Source organism: Raphanus sativus, chromosome 2 (genome assembly GCF_000801105.2).
Source record: "Raphanus sativus cultivar WK10039 chromosome 2, ASM80110v3, whole genome shotgun sequence".
Classification (NCBI taxonomy): Eukaryota; Viridiplantae; Streptophyta; class Magnoliopsida; order Brassicales; family Brassicaceae; genus Raphanus; species Raphanus sativus.
Window position 1 is genome coordinate 16,537,003 of NC_079512.1, and position 19,288 is coordinate 16,556,290.

At 32.8% G+C, this 19,288-nt stretch overlaps 2 protein-coding genes and 1 long non-coding RNA gene across 4 annotated transcripts; all 3 read right to left on the minus strand.

The window, feature by feature from the left end:
- Positions 1-524: 524 nt before the first annotated feature.
- LOC108825014 (wax ester synthase/diacylglycerol acyltransferase 6) lies at positions 525-3,862 on the minus strand. Its single transcript, XM_018598366.2, has 7 exons — positions 3,578-3,862; positions 1,996-2,613; positions 1,798-1,864; positions 1,588-1,700; positions 1,276-1,485; positions 1,032-1,169; positions 525-933 (listed from the first exon to the last, which is right to left on the minus strand). The coding sequence occupies exons 1-7, from the start codon at positions 3,797-3,799 to the stop codon at positions 775-777; spliced, it is 1,527 nt and encodes a 508-aa protein (XP_018453868.1). The 5' UTR covers positions 3,800-3,862; the 3' UTR covers positions 525-774.
- A 7,941-nt stretch (positions 3,863-11,803) lies between these two features.
- On the minus strand, positions 11,804-12,293 carry LOC108841219 (protein SPIRAL1-like). Its single transcript, XM_018614000.2, has 2 exons — positions 12,039-12,293; positions 11,804-11,994 (listed from the first exon to the last, which is right to left on the minus strand). Exons 1-2 carry the CDS (start codon positions 12,282-12,284, stop codon positions 11,917-11,919), a joined length of 324 nt encoding a protein of 107 aa, XP_018469502.1. The 5' UTR covers positions 12,285-12,293; the 3' UTR covers positions 11,804-11,916.
- A 5,453-nt stretch (positions 12,294-17,746) lies between these two features.
- LOC108839823 (uncharacterized) lies at positions 17,747-19,288 on the minus strand. 2 transcript variants are annotated; one of them, XR_001947778.2, is made up of 5 exons: positions 19,047-19,288; positions 18,700-18,920; positions 18,368-18,583; positions 18,038-18,281; positions 17,747-17,945 (listed from the first exon to the last, which is right to left on the minus strand). It is a non-coding gene; the product is annotated as an uncharacterized LOC108839823 (long non-coding RNA). The 2 variants fall into 2 exon arrangements; XR_001947779.2 differs by lacking the exon at positions 18,700-18,920 and having other exon boundaries at positions 19,047-19,287.

Genomic DNA, 19,288 nt, shown 5'->3' on the forward strand with positions numbered 1-19,288 from the left:
ATAACTAATGAAATTATTTTAGTTGGACTGTTATGACTTTTTTAATAGTCCAAAATATAGTCGATAAAAAGTTCTCATGTTTTAATAGTATTGATAAAATAAAAAAACCCACCATGATAATAGAGTCGTTATAATAAGATTAAATATTTAGCTCAATCTACTGATGAATGGAGCCTCTTTCTTGGACAGCAGCTTTGATAGTTTTTAGAGATTCCTCCCAGTCGTCAAGTAACCGATGAGTATCAGTTATGATCGTAGAATCTGCGGTCAAAGAAACCGTCATCTTTTTCATGCAACTTTGGAATTGCACCATCTGAGTCATATCATATTATATTGATTTGATTGGTTAGAGTATTATTACTAATTAGTTTTTGGATTAACCTTGGTCCCAAACATAAAACGTAGCTGCCATACGGCACGATGCTAATAAGCCGCTGGCAACGGCAAAAATTAATAAAGAATCGGCCATGATCATCTTTCCACCAGATGATGTCTTGGTTAACATTTACTTAAAATTGTAGACATTTTGTATATAATTAGTTTATTATTGCAAAATAAATTATCAATTAACATGGTAGCTTTCTAAGTATGGACGTCACTGACGTTTACAAGCGAATGATATTGTCGGAGTGACAATAAATTTACAAACACAATTTATATGATCAAAAATGATTCATCAATACTATATGATATCATGATTATACCTCGTTGTACGTTTTATCTTCTTTCAAACGTTTTAATAAGAAGATAAGAACAAAGATTTGGCTCAATCTACTAATGAATGGAGTCTCGTTCTTGGACAGCAGCTTTGATGTTTTTTAGAGATTCCTCCCAGTCGTCAAGTAGCCGATGAGTATCGCTTATGACCGTTGGATCTACGGTCAAAGAAATAGTCATCTTGTTCATGTAACTTTGGAAATGGATCGTCAAAGCCTAATCAAATTAGACCAGTGAGATCGTCAAATCTTATTTCTAAAAAAAAAACAGAAAGGCAAACTCATCACATAAAATATAATGATCTGAAATCTTACATGGGGATGGCCATAAACACTAGGGGCCATATAAGTGATAGGATGTCCAAAGAAGCTGATTTCTTCAATAGGACCAATCAAGTTTGAAAAGGACATCGTTGTGTTGGACAATGCTCTATTTATTACGTTAGCTGTCACCTACATTCATAAGATTAGATTAGCGACCAATTAACAAAAACAATTGATGAGTTAGGTTTTTGTTTGATGATGATCATAAATGTGCTAATTATTATATCAAACTAACCTTAACGCCAAATAATCTAATCATGAATTTACCGACGATGAATGTAAGCGCAGCTTCCAGCGAGTTTTTCTTCCGGTCGATGATCCTTTTGGCACTTCGAAGATGTTCCAATGGATCTTTGCTTAAGCCGATAGAAAACGGAAAGACTATGTAGCCAATCCAATTCCCCCATCTACACTTTGATCCTTTAGCCATCATATCAGATAGATCCTGTTTTAACCCAATAAATTAATTACAAAATAAGATTATTATATATGATCGTTGTTAAAACAAAATAAAAATAAAAAGAAGTGATAAGGTAAATGAAATTGCCTGGATTCCAGTAGTGGGTCTTAGATTTACAAGTATAGCTGATCTTAGCCTTACTCTTTTAGGCATATCATTTGAATTCCTTTGATCTTCTCCTAGTTTCTTCTTCTTCTCTCCTATTAGTGTTTATCATAAGATCAAGAGAAGTGACTCGTTAATAATATATGATATTTTAACATGTATATGTCAAAGAGTGAACAAATATATTTTTACCATATCTTCTCTCCAGGTATTGCGAGAGACCAGCCTGAGTTACTCCAAGCACTACATCATTGACAGTCTAGAAAACCAAAAATTAAATTAACAAAAATATGAAAAAAATATTGTATCAAGTATCAACGGTCGATAATAAATACCATAGTATTGTTAGGAATCTACAGACCTAAAACATACTATATAAAGGAATCTTACCATCTTCATGGTATTCTTTATTAGCTTTATGTCGTTTAAGCTTACGGTACGATGAACCAAAGACATCCGTCTATGCTTACTTAGCCGGAAATCGCCTTTGATCGGTGTTTCAGTGTCCTTAAGGAACATCGCCGTAGCAATAAACTCCAACGCATCACAAAACGTATTCAAAACCAACATAATCGCCGACCATAGCACCATAATTAACCATAAGAACCGGAAATCACCCCTTGAACCGGCCGTTAACAGAGAAGATCTGGACGCTGATCGGTTTTGGTTCGGTAGAGTTGGTAGCTCGTCGGGGTTCGATGTTTTACGCATGCAAGCGAGGACAAGAGCCATTAGAGACATTCCATCTCCTAAAGAGTGATGAAACTTCAAAACAGCGACGTTTTCGGCGTCGGAGGTTTTCAAGTCGAGTAAGTGAAGCTCCCATAATGGCTTCGAGGTATCTAAAGGGATCAACGTAAGGTCCGACACGTAACTCGCAAGAAACTCGTCTGCGTTTGCGTTCTCCGTGTTTTGATTTTGAATGTCTGGTACGATGACGTGATCGCTGACGACCACGTTTGTCCGAACCCATATTTGTGTTTGACTATTCTGGTTCCTTTTGCTCACCTTCAAGTAATTAATTATTTAAATAAATGTTTAAATTAATGTTAAAATCTCAAAACAAACAAACACACGTGAGGAGAAAAAAGGTCAATTAGTTCTAAAAATGGCCAATTTAAATTAATTTTTCTTAAGGGTATAGGTAGGGAAAACACTATTTGCTCATGTATGAATAATAGATACATATAAGAAAAAAATACAGTGAAATATTTATGTCCTATAATTAAGTTCTTGACCAAAAATATTCAATCAGTCGTTTGATGTCTTTCTTTTGTTATTTTTCCAATTATGAGTCCTCGCGTTCATTATTTCACAAGATACCATTGTAACATATAGGTCAAGGCGCAAAAAAAAAAAAATGTATACACATCTGATAACTATTTTAATAATATTAACCTAAACAAACTATTTATATATATAATAGATCTTTATGTTTAAAGTATTTTGTAATTTGAGTTTGTTTTTTTTTTTGCCAACAATTCAAATTTAATAATAATGCTTTAACAAAGAAAAATAATTATATAATATCAAACCTATATAAATTTATCAACTTAACATATGAGGCAAAAAGTATGTCAGTGGTTTTGCTCAACTAGTAGTAACTTGAAGAATTTTTCAAAAAAATATTGGTTTGAGTGTTTTTTAGTGTGACATTGTTGAGAAATTAACCCAAAAAGACCAACCGCCTTACAAAGAGATATTTGGCTATCCAGACTCGAGGATCACGCAACGATAGGAGAAAAGTCAATGGTGATAAACGATCAAAATGTTCAAAAGTTTGTATCCATCAAAAATAATTGATTTCTTTTTCTTTTTATTGGCTATAGAAAGCATTTATAAAATATATATATACGAGTTAAAACTTAAAACACAACATATAGGTAATACTAATATATACCTGTATTTTTCTAATAATGCGAAAGTTACAGTTATTCTAAACGTATGTAAGAACTAAAAGTGTGGGACTCACCATTTTACTGCAGAAACGAGGATGTCTGATCAAAGTTTGCTTTAATCCTTCGATAATAACATCTGGCTCGATCTTCTTCTTAACACCAATCACCGATATGACGTAACAATTAAACTCCGGAGCGTGGAACACGCGCGCCGCGGGACTAAGGGGTTGCTCCTCTTCGTCTTTCCTCACGGTTGTCTCTGGTATCTTAATCTCCATGGCTTGGTGTTCGGTCATAACCCTTCTTTCTCTCTTAACTTAAAAGTATTCTCTCACTTAATATAGCCTCCAATTGTGTGCTAGGCCACGTTTCTCTTTATATAATGTTTTTGGACGGTTGGGTCCACAATTTACATACCAAACTTTAATAATATTTGGGAGTTGTAGCGTTTATATAAACTTTTTTTTGGCTATAGAAAGCATTTATAGAATATATAATGTTTTTTTATTTTAGCTATATAATGTTTTTTTCTCTTTATATAATGTTTTTTTGAGCCGTTTGATGAAAAAAAACTGACTAATATTAAATACTTTTTATTGAAAAGGCGTTTATATAAAATGTTATTGTTTTTCTTTATGGACGTACTAAGGTCAAATATTAGACTAATTATTTTATCATTTACCTTCTTTTCATAAACGTCAATAGTGTGTGGTAATAAGTTTGTCATTTTGATTCCAGGAAAAGGACAAATAAAAATTCAATATTTTGCAGCTAATATAAGCTTTTTAACGAATGGTAAGGAATTTAATGGGCTGGCTAGCTGCCTAATTGTTTAGGTAATATGGGTTCTAAAACATTCTTCCTTTTTTTTTCTTAGAAAGACATTCTGAGATTAGAAACACTTGTTGACTTAACTTAAGCTTGAAATTATCTTGATATTATCCTAATGAACTTAGGATTAGGAAGATTTGTTTTAGAGTTATCTAGTTATCTGTTTTCTAATGAGTTTAGGAAACTAAGAGAGTTATATAAAGAGATATCATAAGGTGTTATAATGTATGAATTGGGAGTTTTAGTTTTGAGAAAATTTCTAAAACATTATGAGATTAATAAAGAGTTTTGAGTTTGAGTTTTTGATTGTTGAGTTACAATCATCGTAGCTCGTAAAGAAATTTCTGAGCAGCCTTCCGGAAAAGAAATATATATTCATCGTAGCTGCACTTGAAAAAGTCTTTTATCTAAATACAAGAGGCTTTGATGATATTGTTGGTAGGTTAAAAGCTTATGAAGAGAGTTTAAATTGAAGAACAACAAGAGGATCAAGGAAAACTTCTCTATTCTAATACGGACTCCCAAGGGCAACAAGAAAGCTATGGCAGAGGAAGAGGACAAGGTGATCGCTAAAATAATAGAGGATGAGGAAGAGGACGCTATAATGACTGTAATAATTGGAGGCAAGGAAACGACTGGAGGCAAGCAAACGATTGGAGGCAAGGGAGAGATGCATCACGAGTCGTATGTTTTCGTTGTTACAAAACAAGACACTATGTCTATGATTATCCTAATTGATTACTTAAGCTCCAAGAAACACAAGAGAGTGAGAATGATAACACACATGAAGCCGAGGAGTTAATGGCGCATGAGGTTATTTATCTGAATGAAGGAAAGGTCATACCAAGAAAATTTGAGACGCATTCTGATGTTGATCATATTTGGTATCTAGACAATGAAGCTAGCAACCATATGACAAGAAATCGAGGTTATTTTAAGACAATCAATGAAAAGATAACAGGGAATGTGCATTTTGGTGATGACTCACGGATAGACATAAAAAAGGCTAGGTTCTATTCATCACTAAAGACGGAAAGAAGAAGGTGTTGGCTGACGTATACTTCATACCTGAGTTAAAGAGTAACATAATTAGTCTTGGTCAGGCCACAAAATCAGGTTGTGATGTTAGGATGAGGGATAATTATTTAACACTCCATGATCGGGAAGGAAACTTGTTAGTAAAGTCATTAAGGTCAAAGATTCGCTTATAAAAAAGTCATAATGGAAGTTGAAGGAATGAAGTGTCTCCAACTGGAGAAGATTGGAGATTCAGCATTGTAGCATGCAAGGCTTGGACATGTTGGTATTGATTCTATGATGACAATGATGAACAAGAAAATAATCACAGGAATGCCAAAGATAAGTATTGAAAAGGAAACGTGTGCTTCTTGTCTTATGGGAAAACAAACAAGGGTCTCCTTCCCAAAAGCAACAACTTATTGTGCTACACATATCCTTGATCTCCTTCACAATGAAATTTGTGGACCAATCTCTCCATCAACAGCTGGAGGTAGCAGATATTTTTTGTTTTACTAGACGATCACTCGAGGTATATGTGGTCAATTATGTTAAAATAGAAGAGTGAAGCCTGTGATCGTTTTAAGAATTTTAAACGCGTTTTTGAGCAAGACACTAGAGTTACCATCAAGACGTTGTGCACGGATAGGGGAGGAAAAGTTCACGTCTCAAGAGTTTCAAGCATTCTGCGATGATTGTGGAATTAAACGTCATCTTACCGAACCATACTCTCCACAGCATAATGGGGTCGTTGAGAGACAATACAAGACGTTAATGGAGATGACTAGAAGTATTACGTAACACATGAAGGTGCCAAACTCTTTATGGGGAGAAGCTGTGAGACACTCAACCTATTTGATTAACAGGGTCGCTACTCTACTCTAAAGAACCAGTCTCCATATGAGTGTTTTAAGAAGAAAAAAAGCCTAACGCATGACATCTACGAGTTTTTGGCTGTGTGTGTTATGCTAGGCATGATACTCCTCATCTCAAGAAACTAGATGATAGGTCCAGAGAGTTAGTACACCTCAGCGTCGAACCAGGAACAAAAGAATACCGTTTATATGATCCAAAAGTCCGCAGGGTAGTGGTCAGTCGGGATGTAATTTTTGTTTAGAACAAAAGGTGGAACTGAATGAAGTTGGAAGCAATACAGTTGGAACATCGTTTGATATAGCGTATCTTGCTCGTGACAATGGAGAAGAAGAAGAATATGAAGAAAAAGAAGGCAGTGATCATGGTGAAGAAGGGGAAGATAGTAACATAAGTGATGATGAAGTGGAAACAGAGGATCAGTGGAACCTGAAAAGGTCAGCGAGAACAATCACAAGACCGAGTGATTTGGATGACTATGTTCTCAAGACAGAAGTGATAGAGACAGAGAGGCTTCTTCTTCTCATCAATGAAGAGTCATGGGACTAGAATGAAATGAAGGTCGAGAGGGTTTGGAGAGAAGCTTGTGAAGATGAGATCACATCTATAAAAAGAACAAGATGTGGACACTTGTTGAGCTTCATGTTGGATGTAAATCTATTGGGTTGAAGTGGGTTTTTAAAATAAAACGCAATGCAGATGGGAGTATAAGCAAATATAAAGCTAGACTTGTAGCTAAGGGCTATGTGCAGCGTCATGGCATTGATTACGAATAATTTATTTCTCTTGTCGCTAGACTAAAGACTGTTCGAGTTATCATTGCTTTGGCAGCATCCAATGGTTGGGAAGTTCACCATCTTGATGTCAAGACTGCATTTTTACGTGGAGATTTGGCTGAAGAATTTTATGTGTCTCAACCTGATGATTTCAAGGTAAAGGGGAGTGAAGATAAAGTTTACAAGCTACACAAAGCTCTCTATGGCTTAAAACAAACACTAAGAGCTTGGAACATCAAGTTAAAATCGATTCTCAAAGAGTTAAACTTTAGCAAGTGTTCTAAAGAACCATATCTCTTCAAGAAAAGGACGAATGGGCTACATCTTCTAGTAGCTGTTTATGTAGATGATATCTTAGTCACTGGTTCAAATCTGGATGTTATACGAGAGTTTAAGGCAGAGATGGCGGCAACGTTTGAGATGACTGATCTTGGACATATTACTTATTACCTTGGGATTGAAGTGATTCAGTCTGAAACTGGCATTGTTTTAAAACAAGAAAGGTATGCGTCCAAGATTTTAGAAGAAGCAGAGATGAATGAGTGCAATGCAGTCCAAGCACCAATGGATTTCGGCTTAAATTTGTCCAAGGTAGAAGACGAGAAGGACGTTAACGAAACAGAGTTTAGGAGAGACATTTTGTGTCTCCGTTATTTGATTCATGCCCGTCCTGATCTTTCTTACAGCGTAGGAGTTATGAGTAGATATATGCACAACCTAAGGTATCACATGCAGCGGCGTTAAAGCAAGTGCTTGTACGAGGCAGCTGCTCACTTGATCTATTCTACAAACGAGAGAACAAAGAAAAAAAGTCAGTGATAGCAGCAACAATGTAGTACCGATGGTGGAAGAAGTCAGTGGTAGATCTAGAAACTCTTTTGACCGGGGGCACAATTTGTGAATAGATTATATAATTTAAATATATTTTTTCATATAATATTATATATTAATATTCATTTTAAAATATTATATTATATTTTTTTACCAAACATTTTAAAATATTATATTATATTTTTAACCAAACATTTTTGTTCACAAAAATACTTCAGGCTGTTTTAGAATTTTTTTCAACTGATTATAATAGATATGTTTTTTTTTGAATAAAGGTTCAAACTTCAAACTAGTTTTGGAAAAAAGAGAACATTGGAAAAAACAATGAAAAACAAATTGAACACACGAGAACCGATTACATGAGAATAATGCTCCTTTTTATGGGACCCACCAAAAATAAAATAGCTATATAAACATCTGTTAAAGGGCATCGAACCATTCCCATAAGATATAGACGGGGCATATTTAAACCACCGGGACACTTGACCAAAATATATCTATGGTGAACACAAAATTTATATAATTAGACGGGGGCACGTGACCCCGTACTCATCAACGTGGGTCCACCCCTGGAAGAAGTACAACTGGGATTATTTTCTATCTCAATTAGTGCCCGGTTTCATGGTGCTCGACAAAACATGAGATAGTGTCTCTTTCTTCGTGTGAGGCTGAATTCATCGCAGCAGCAGAGGCAGCCAAGCAAGATATCTGACTTCAAGAGTTTCTGGGGGAGGTCGTGTATGAGCCTAACAAAGCAGTGATACTGATAGACGATAAATATGTGATTGCTTTGACAAAAAAATCTAGTTTTTCAAGGAAGGAGAAAACATAAACACAAACGTTTCATTTTATCAGAGAGTGCATCGAAGATGGGTTTGTATCCGTGAAGCATGTAGCTGAAAAGAACAGAAAGCTGATATTTTAACTAAAGCAATTGGGAGATGTAAACTTAAAGAGATGAGACATTTTATCGGTGTTCAAGTAATGAAAGAAGAAAATGTTAAACTTAAGAGGAAAACTGTTGACTCAACTTAAGCTTGAAGTTATCTTGATAATATCCTAATGAGTTTAGGATCATGAATATTTGTTTTAGAGTTATCTAGTTATGTGTTTTCTAATGAGTTTAGAAAATTAAGAGAATTATACAAAGAGAATTATACAAAGAGATATCATGAGATGATTTAATGTATGAGTCTAGAGCATAAATTTTGAGAAAGTTTCTAAAGCATTGTGAGATTAGTAAAGAGGTTTGAGCTTGAGTTTTTGATTGTTGAGTTACAATCATAATTTTGATTTCAGTAACACTATAGATAAGAAAAACAGTGTTCTTCTTAAGCTTTGTTGGGTTATGGCTCTTTTTAGCTTATACTCTCTATCTCCGTTTGATCAGAAGATTAGTGTTGAAATCATTCTTAATGTTTGATTTTCTTTTTTGTTTTCATCCGGCTTAGTGAAATTTGGTTTAATTTTATTATGTTTAGGACTTTAGCTTTTTAGTCTTTGGGTTTTGTCTCCGGAAATTTAGAACAACCAACTTAATTATGTATTCCATTATTGTATTTCACTTTAAATAGTATCCGTTTTCGGTCACTATTTTAGTGAATGAAACATAGTGCCTTATGAATAACATAATTAAAATAGTTTGGCTATAGACATTCTTTTTCTTCCACTCACAAATTAGGTTAAGTTAATTATACAAACAAAAGAATTAGATTAAATTTGGTTATGTTCTTTGTGAGGGAAGATAAAAAAAAATAAACATTACTAACAAGCTTTAGAAGTTTTTCTTTAAACAAAATAGGAGATCAAATTAAAGAATTTGTCATAGAAATATAGTGCCATAAAAATGAAGTACAAAATAGTAAAAGGAAATTTGGAGTAAGCAAAATTTGTGGAAAATGCTTAGAAAAAACTGACTACTTTGAAGGAGAGACTAACGCCATATTTCTTGTTATGGACAAAATATGTTTCGAAGTCTTGGCGTGGAATCTCATTTGTATGCTCATTTGAAAATGTTCTTTAGAGGTTGTTTCAGAAAAAAAAAGTTCTTTAGAGGCTTTCCTGTAGACACGTTCATTCAAATATATAATAATGTTATAATGGTCATTTTGTGGTTCTGGTGATGGTCAAACATTCCAACAACTAAACTACGAGTTACTACTAATTTTAAAATTTTAAAAAGTATTACAACTTGTTCTAGTTCTTTCCGACGAATTAGATAGACTATTCTTTCTTTTTGTTATGCTAAATCAACTTTTTCCTTTTGTTTGTCAGCTACTGTACGAACGACTTTAATCATAATCAAGAATATTAGTGTAACAAGATGACCGTTACACAGAAAACACACAAAATTGACGACGTCGTCGATAATATTTTTTTCCAGTTTATAATGGATAACATGATTGAGTTCATTGGAGTGGCCGAAATATCCACACGCATAAACATGTGGACAAGTGTCTGCACAATAAATAAAACAACGATACTGTACATGCATGGTCTAACACGGCACGACGCTAGTGACGACGACATAAAACCAATAATAACGGTATGTCATACAACCGCGTTCATAGTCTACCCATCATACCGCCTTTATCTTTCACAACCATATCACTCTGGTTTACAGATATTTTTATCTACAATATATATAGAGCTGTAGTCAATATTAACTAATTTCTTAAACTGATCAATCATTCAAAGATCTATTCAAACTGACTTGGGTCCCAAATACGTGGCACAATGATCAAATTCATTGAATAAGAATATCGTCAAAGTAAAGATTACTGAACATATTCTTTTCATCAAATAAATAATAATAGGTTATTATTTTTACGGCTTGATCAAACTTTTCACTTGAAACAAGTCTGTGACAGTTTTTCGAGGGATCCTCCATAACTTAGGTGTGTTGAGTCGATCCTTCTCCACTATCTCTTTTTGTTTTGTTCCGCGACAAGGTAGTGTAGAGGCTGAAAAACTAGCTAAGGAGACTATGTTTTCGGCACAGAACTCTATTTTATATGTTGCTTAAACTCTTTTATTTAAAGTAATGAAGTAAGGTTTAACCAAAAAAAATTATTATTTTTACGAAATGGTGTTCAACCTTATATAATAATTATTATTGGCTATCAATGCTTATATGTAAGCTAGATAACTTGTCAAACACAAACTTCAAGATGGCTAATCTACAGTAGATAGAATCAAGGGAAAATTGTAAATATGGAACAAAACAATAGATACATTGTTCCTATGCCATATACTGAACACCATATTGTCCCAATGCCATAATATTTTGTGTTAATCCAATTAAACCCCCAATATAATCCCAACCCTCTATTTCATGATTGTTTTCTTTAAATAAAAAATTAATTTTCGAAAAAAATAAAAAATTAATTAAGAAATAAAACACGTCCCTCACACTATTTATCTCCAAATTGAATACATATGAACCCTAATCAAAACTCTCTCCGTTGTTTGCGTGTAGAGAAAAAATCAGAGAGCACTGAACACTCGACGACGCTGCTTCACTTCGCCGGCTCTGGTGTCCCTTCGCCGGCTCCGATATTCCTTTGCCCCTCTTCGACTCCGCCGGTGTTTTCTTCTTAAACGAAGGCGCCTACTCCTTCTAACTTGACGCTCTCGGTCTCAGGTAAGTCGCCGGAGTATCTCACGGTTGTTCCTCGCCAAAATCATTTTCCATTTTTCGTGTCAAGCCAGAGAGTATCTCACGGTTGCTCCTTCTCACTTGCACTTCAGTGAAGACTTGGAGCAAGTCCGGAGAAAATGGGGAATCATCCCTGCTCCTCAACATCCTAAATAATGTGATACTTGTACTTTGTCTATGCAAGAACTGGTTGCAATGTAATTTGTTCTAGAATCTAATTTGATTCGAGTCATAAATAAGTTGTCATTTAGTTGAACTTGCATAGGAAGTTTACGACTCAAATGATTTGAACATGATTCAGCAGATTATTACAGGTTGACAAGAAACTGACTTGTTATCATTTAAAGGCTCACATCAAACAGTTTTATAGTGAAAGAGAGACACAATGGATACGCATTTGCATTACACAGAATGTTTTTGTTTCTGTTTACTTGCCACCAGTGAAGAGATAATCCAGAGACGATCCACCTCCAGGAGCTACATGAACTTTGGTGGAAGGACGGTCCTGCAGAGAGAGAGTAATAATGGGACACAAAATGAGAAACATACAATGAGGAAGTTTCCGGTGTTCTGTCCTTCAGAACGGGCATAGTTGTTAACATGAGTTTTGATACCAGCAGGTATCTGCTTGTTCAGCTCAGCAGGCTCAACAGTAGTTGCAGGGGTAGTGAGTGCGGTTCCTGCAGCCACAGCTACCGGTGCTGGTTCAGCAGGAGCGGGCTTAGGAGCAGGAGGAGCACCAAAGAGATAATTGAGTGAGCTTTGACCTCCACCACAGCTGTTCCCACAACCCATTTGTATAAAGTCAAAGACCTTTTTGAAACCTATCAGCAAATCCAAAAGCATGAATAATACAATGATAGGCATTTTGGCTTCAAAATCATACTTTCTAATAATAACATCTCAAAGATGAAAGATTCAGTTCTAATCAGAGAAAATACATTCTTTGTTTACTCTCTCTTTAGAACGTACAATGATAATACTCCAAGAAGATAAGCACATAGGCTAATGCAATTCGATGGATGAAGAAGAACATGTTTTTTTTTAAAAAAAAAAACTTAGGAAACACGAAAGTTATGGAAAATATTTTTTTAGAATATATTCTCAACAGATTTTGGAGAGATTTTAGGAAGATATACATTTCGAGCTTGGTAGAATATGCAATTTACTGCCGTAGATAGTAGATAAAACAGTAGGTTACATAACGCAGCAACGGTAGAGTAGAGTATTTTGGTAGAAAATAGTAATCATACATCCGTAGATATATTAGGAAATATAGTTTATGAAATCAACTGAAATCCAGAAATAACGGAAACGGCAGCTGAATGATTCTACCATCGTAGAGTTATATTTATTTGGCAGCTGCAGCATTCTACGGTGGCAGAGTTGTTTATAATGGTAGATATGATATTTCTACCACATGTAGATAACTATGTTATTAACCGTATGTACAATCTACGACCCGTAATTAGTAGATTATGTGTTATGTCATTCGGTAGATCAAAATTGACATTGTGAAATACTAATATTTAATCAACCAAAATATTTTTTCATATTTTTCTGACTGTTAAAATAATTGATAAGAATTTTTAAAGTTATCCAGGGATATCTGAATCCAAAACGGGCCCAAAGTGATTTATGAAAAATGGACAATCTACTTGTTTTTTTACTCCATTTTGGCAATTTTTTCTAGAATCAAAGGCTATATATATATAAACCATTCAAACAAAAAAATATGTTTACAACAAGTGCATCTTTTATCATCTTATTCATTAAAGCCCAAAATGGTAAATTACAAGTACAAAGGTCCAATTATAACACTATAATTACATCGAATTTAATTAATAAGATCACTGATAATTAATACATGAAGATGTAATTAGAATGTTGCATAGTATTGTCAAGGAGATAAAGGACACATCTGTGGAGTGTTGTCGTTTCGAATCAGATGACTTAACTCTTCATTGGTCTGGATGGGCCTTAAAGCGAAACAGATCTAATTGCCAAAAGGCCCCGGGTTTATGGGTTAAGTCATCTGATTTTGTTATAACCCGAAGATTGTTTCAAAAGGCAACAACGGCCATAACAAAAATGTCGTCTGTCTTCTTCGTTTGAGAAACAGAGTAGAAAGAGAGAGAATTTACACAGTGGAGAGAGAAAGTGAGTTAAGAGACGAGATATCAAGGTGCAATCGTATCTCGTGAGGCGTCAGTGGTTTCTCTCGGTCCAGGCTGTGTGTCTTTATCATCATCTGAAGGGTCGAGGGTTTAGAGATCGACTTTCTCATCGTAGACACTGTGATACTCTTCTCTGGTAACGAGCTTGAGTAGCTTCTTGTAATAGCTGCGTAAAGAAAAAGATACACTTGTTATTCACCTCGATTACATAGTCGAATTACATGAAAGTTTCATTCTCTCCGAAAAGTAGGAAACAAAGTCCGGGTTAACAATTCATGTGTGTTCTTGCTTGTTTGATTTCATATGAATCTAGCTAACAGTTGACGAATTGAAACAAACTAGAACAGTTAGGATTGATCGGAATCGAATCTCGCTTCATAACAACAATATCATTAGATCGGCTCTTCTGGCACCACTGGAGATATGCACATCCGCTTGGTCTTACAGTAATATCTAAATAAAGTGTAATTACTGACTTAACTATTGAAAATTACTGATCCATAAAAAGTTTTTTTTTATTTGCCATCTTTCTAAGTAAGATTAGCTATCAACTTTAACAATTATTATGTATTTTATTTTAATTAGGTTTTTTATTTGTTCTCATTTTTCATATTATAATATACTAATATTGTTATTTATCAGGTATTTATCGAATTATATTTATCCGCATCGAAAACCAATTTGGAAGGTTTGCTTTCAAATCATGCAGTATCGATATTAAAAACTAATTTGCAAAGTTTGTTTTCAGATCCTCCAGTGTCAACATCAAAAACCAATTTGGAAAGTTTGCATTCATATAATAGTAATACATAAGGAAAAAGGAATATTTGACTACTATGCTAACGAAAGAGATAAGTAAAATGCTAATATCTTACTACATATCAATGTCAACCTTGTTGGAGAGGTGTCAAAATGAGCTAGCTCAGCTCAGCTCATTTTTTGATGAGTATGATCTCTATATTTTAGACTCATTTAATAAATGAGTTTATTGATCGAGTTTAAAAAAGATCACGAGTTATATGAACGATCTTTAATGAACACTAGATTTTGACCCGCACTTCGAAAGCGCGGATACTATTTTTTACTTTTATTTGTTTGTAATTATTTAATGTATTTATCTTAGTAAAACTTTCTTTATAATAATTTCGACACATAAAGTGTCTTTGGTAAACTATGTGTTTCTCTCGCTTTGTTTTATTCCCTCTCCAATCAACGTATTTGTTTGGCTTGTTGTTAAAATAAATGATTTTAGAACGCAACTGTACAATATTTTTACATTGATATTTTGTTTAAACAATGTGACATATTTATATATTAGTTAAATATTTACATTGTAATTTAAATTTGTATACAAATCAACATATTTGTGTAGTTTGTTGTTAAAAGAAATGATTTTGAATCCAAATGTACAGCACTTTTATATTGATTTTTTTTTCAGTTCATATATTTTTTTAAATATATTTATTTCAACTGAACCAACTAATATTTTGTTAACTTGGCCCCTGAAATATATTTTTATACGTTAATATTTATTTTTCATATTTAGTGTTATATATTGTAGATGTATCATAATATAACTAACGATATTCAAAATAACTGGACCGAATCAGGTTATATAGCTATTTTGTTACAAATATCCAAACCCGTTTTAGATACATTGGTTATTTAGATATTTTTAGGTTCCTATACATCAGAACCGAATTCATCCAGATCCAGAATGACCCAACTCAAAATATACACATAAGTTTATAATATTCAAGCGGAACTTGGTTTCCAAAAAAAAGAACGATACCCGAAAGGAACAACATTTACCTAAATGGACATATAATGTTCATGGCGAACTGATTTTATATAAATTAATAAAAAACTCTTTCTATGTGTTTGCCTAATGAATTGAAATAGAAAGATTTTTTTTTATCAAGTAAAATACTTATATGGAGTGAAAAATTAAGTGGCAATAAATGTAGCACATTTTAATTATTTTGATTTAAGTTATTATTTTATTCACAAAAAATACCTTTGAACTATGTTTTCGGTACGTAATTTTCCACCGATTGAAACTAAAATAAAAATATTCTAGTAAAATAAACTAAACCAAACATTTAATCATATGTAAAACCTAATTATTTAACATTTTTGATTTTATAATTGGCGCAAAGTTAATATTGATTAACTAATAAATAAAAATATGCACTATTATTATTATGTTAATATAATTAATGGTATAAATTATTATTAATGTAATATAATTAATTAAATTGTTAAACTAAGTGAAATATGGAAACACAATTAATAAATACTACTATTCATGTATCCAAACAAATTTCATTAAGACTACTATTCAAGTTTTCAAAAACTCCATTTAATCCTCCTAATCAAATCTCCTAACACTCTGATTTTATACTTGAGTTTTAATAAGATAGACTAGATTTTGATACATTTTTGTTAGAAAATTATTTTACGTAATAAAAATTATGATTTTTGAAAATTATATATTTTAAATTTTATGAAATTTATCTTAAATTTACTTAATGACTTATTTTTGTTATTTTCAATATGACTAAATTTTAGAAGACTCTAAATAATTCTAACCTGTAATATGATTTTATTTATTTAAACCGAAGTTAAACTTATTTTACACTTATTTTTTAAATCTAAATAAAATATTTTATATCTTCAACACTCTTGTATTGAAAAATTCATTTGTGGGTTTCAAAACATTTTCTATAATTTTAGTTTATGTGATTTAATTTTTATTTTAAATGAATCTATTCTTAAGGAGTTGAGATAATTCAGACCCGTATTATGATTTTGTTGATTTAATCATTTGTTATTTCAACTTGATTTTATTTTGAAATTTCATTTAATAAATGCTTTCAAATAATTAATAACTAGATTTTGACCCGCCCTTTTCAAGGGCGGAACAATTTTATAAAATTTTAAAAATAAAAATACAGATTTTTATTTATGTTTTAATTTTATTTGTAGTTCAATTGATTTTCAAATTTTTATGATAAACACGATACATGTTTATGGTTTGAAATTAGATTATTTGATTTTGTTTTTTTCTTTGGTTTATGAAAAAGGTTAGTGCTTGTATGTGAATATTGTTTTTCTAATTATTCTATATATTTGGTGGTATATAATACTTAGAATATAAAAAAGGTTGGGCTAACTAATTAGTTTTTGGATGAAGTCCATGTATTAACATAATACTATTTAACATATAAAGAATTCAGTGAGAGGTCGTGTATATATAATTTAATTTGGTTTACTTATAAGAAATTAGATGTTGGTTTAATATAAGTTGGCTGGTTTGGTTTGTAAAAGAAGAGAAATATATGTAATAATTAGATTATAGTGTATTAAACTAAATGGTCCATAAATTATGCATTTTTCTAACAAATTTGAAAGAATCCAAAAGTTAACGACAACTTTTATGGTAGATAAATTTAGGATTTAATAGAGTAAATGGTTGTATTCACTTTGTAGCATCAGATAATATACAATCTATCAATTTCAGAGGATCAACCATAATAACACAATTGAAACAGTCCAAATTTAAATGTGAAACTTTTAAGCAGATAAAATTTAGTACCCCTAAATTAATAGATTACACAACTAATAATTTTAGATATATTAATGTTTTGTATTTTTCAAATACTTATTCGGCTTTTGTTCAGGTCGGAGTTGGTTCGGCTTTTGTTCCGGTCGGAGTTGGTGTCGGTTCTTTGGATATAACAATTAATGATATGTTCGAGTGTTTATTCATATATCCAATCAGATTTGAAACTTTTATTTTTGAGTCGATTTCAAATCGGTTCTTTGGTGTGGTATCTTGTCAAATCCTAAGTTTACTCATAATATTATATTGGTTCTAATAAATGAGTCCAAATAGCATATTACCTTTTTGTATGTAGAGTTTCTGAAGATAGAGATAAATCAATAAGCAATATGAACTAACTATTTATTTTATTTTGTTTGATAAAAAACTTAGTAAACATTAATCAAATTTAGGCGTAATTACAATTCAGATGCACCTTATTTCAAAGTTTTATATATGTTAATCTACATCAAAAGTTTAAAGAGTTTAAAACTTGAGTAATCCAGAAACCAATCATCATTATGTCTTTACAATTATGGTTACTTGTCTTAACGAAAGAGAAAGTAAAAAAAAAAAAGTAAACAAAGTGAGAGGAAAAAAGTAAACAAAGTGTATCTAGCGTTGTAACACAAATGATCACGAAAGCTCAAGAAGAAGCTCCTTTCTTTGGCTTCTCTGCAGAATATATATAAAAAAGTGAGAAGAAAAAGATCAATGAAGATAGTGAAAATCAGGATTACATACACCCATTGAGGTGGATAACGTACCTCTTTCTCAGAGGCTCTTCCTTCTTTGACAAAATCAACTCAATATGGCATGGGTTTGACATGTAAGCAGCAAAATGGAGAGTCAGCACACTGTGACTAAAACAAAAGTTGAAAAAAGAGTAGCATAAATAGAAAAAAATACTACGGATTCTTACAGTACACGATACGTCCTCCACCTCTGTTTTTCTGCTTGGTTCAGTTGGATGTGTGATATGAAAAAGGCATCAACATCCAAAACTTTGACCTGAAAATCACAATTGGCAATTATCAACTGGACATATGGCCAAATCAATACAACACATAGCAATGGAGTCAAAGCTTTAAAGTCACCTCAGCATTGCTCTCAACATTCTTGAAAACATCAAGTCTGAACTGAGTAGATTTAACAGTGACCTTGATCTTTTGAATGCCTGATCCGCACGTCTAAAACCATACAGAAACGTGTGAAGGGAAAGCTTGCTTAGGAGCTTTCGCATCTTCTAAATATCTTTTGGCATTGACTCAAGAATTCACTCTTGTCTCTGTTCCACTCATATAGTGACTGACCTGAGCTTTGCATTAAACAAAACATAGCTCTGATACTTTGATTCAAGAGAAAATTCACGAAAGAGTGCATGGGATGGGATGATCAACAATCAAGGGTAGAAATCACAGATACTAACCTGAGCTCTCGTCTTTGTTTCTTGCCATCAAAATTCATATAGTTTTCTAAGGACCCGATTGTTATTTCTTATTTTGCTAGATAAATCGTGATCCTTTAGTAATGATTGAGCAATGGTCTCAACTCTGAGTTTTTGTTTTTGTTTTTGAAGATAACAATTTTGTAGAGTTTATGTGCTTAGTCCACCAAACCACAAACACCTTATTTTAAAGTTCTGTATACCTAGAAACAAAATTGCAGAGATTTTTTGTTTTTCATGATTCAACCTACTCAGTGAAACTATATAAAGCAAATTGAGGATTGAAAGGTAGAACTTGAAATCGAATGGAACAGATCTAATACACTTACATGGCCTTTCGTATGGATCAACCGGACCTGATATCTGAAGATTCCTTTCTCTAAATGATTGAAAGAAGCAAAAACTCTTGATCGAATCAAAGAGAATTGCTGGTCCACGAATCAGTCCACCAACCCTAATTCCACTTTGTTCTTTGTTTCATGCAAATTTATCTGTGTATAATGGTCGGAGGTAATGATGGTGGAATAGAGGAGAGGAGAAGACGGCACGCTAGAAATAACCTAGATGTTGG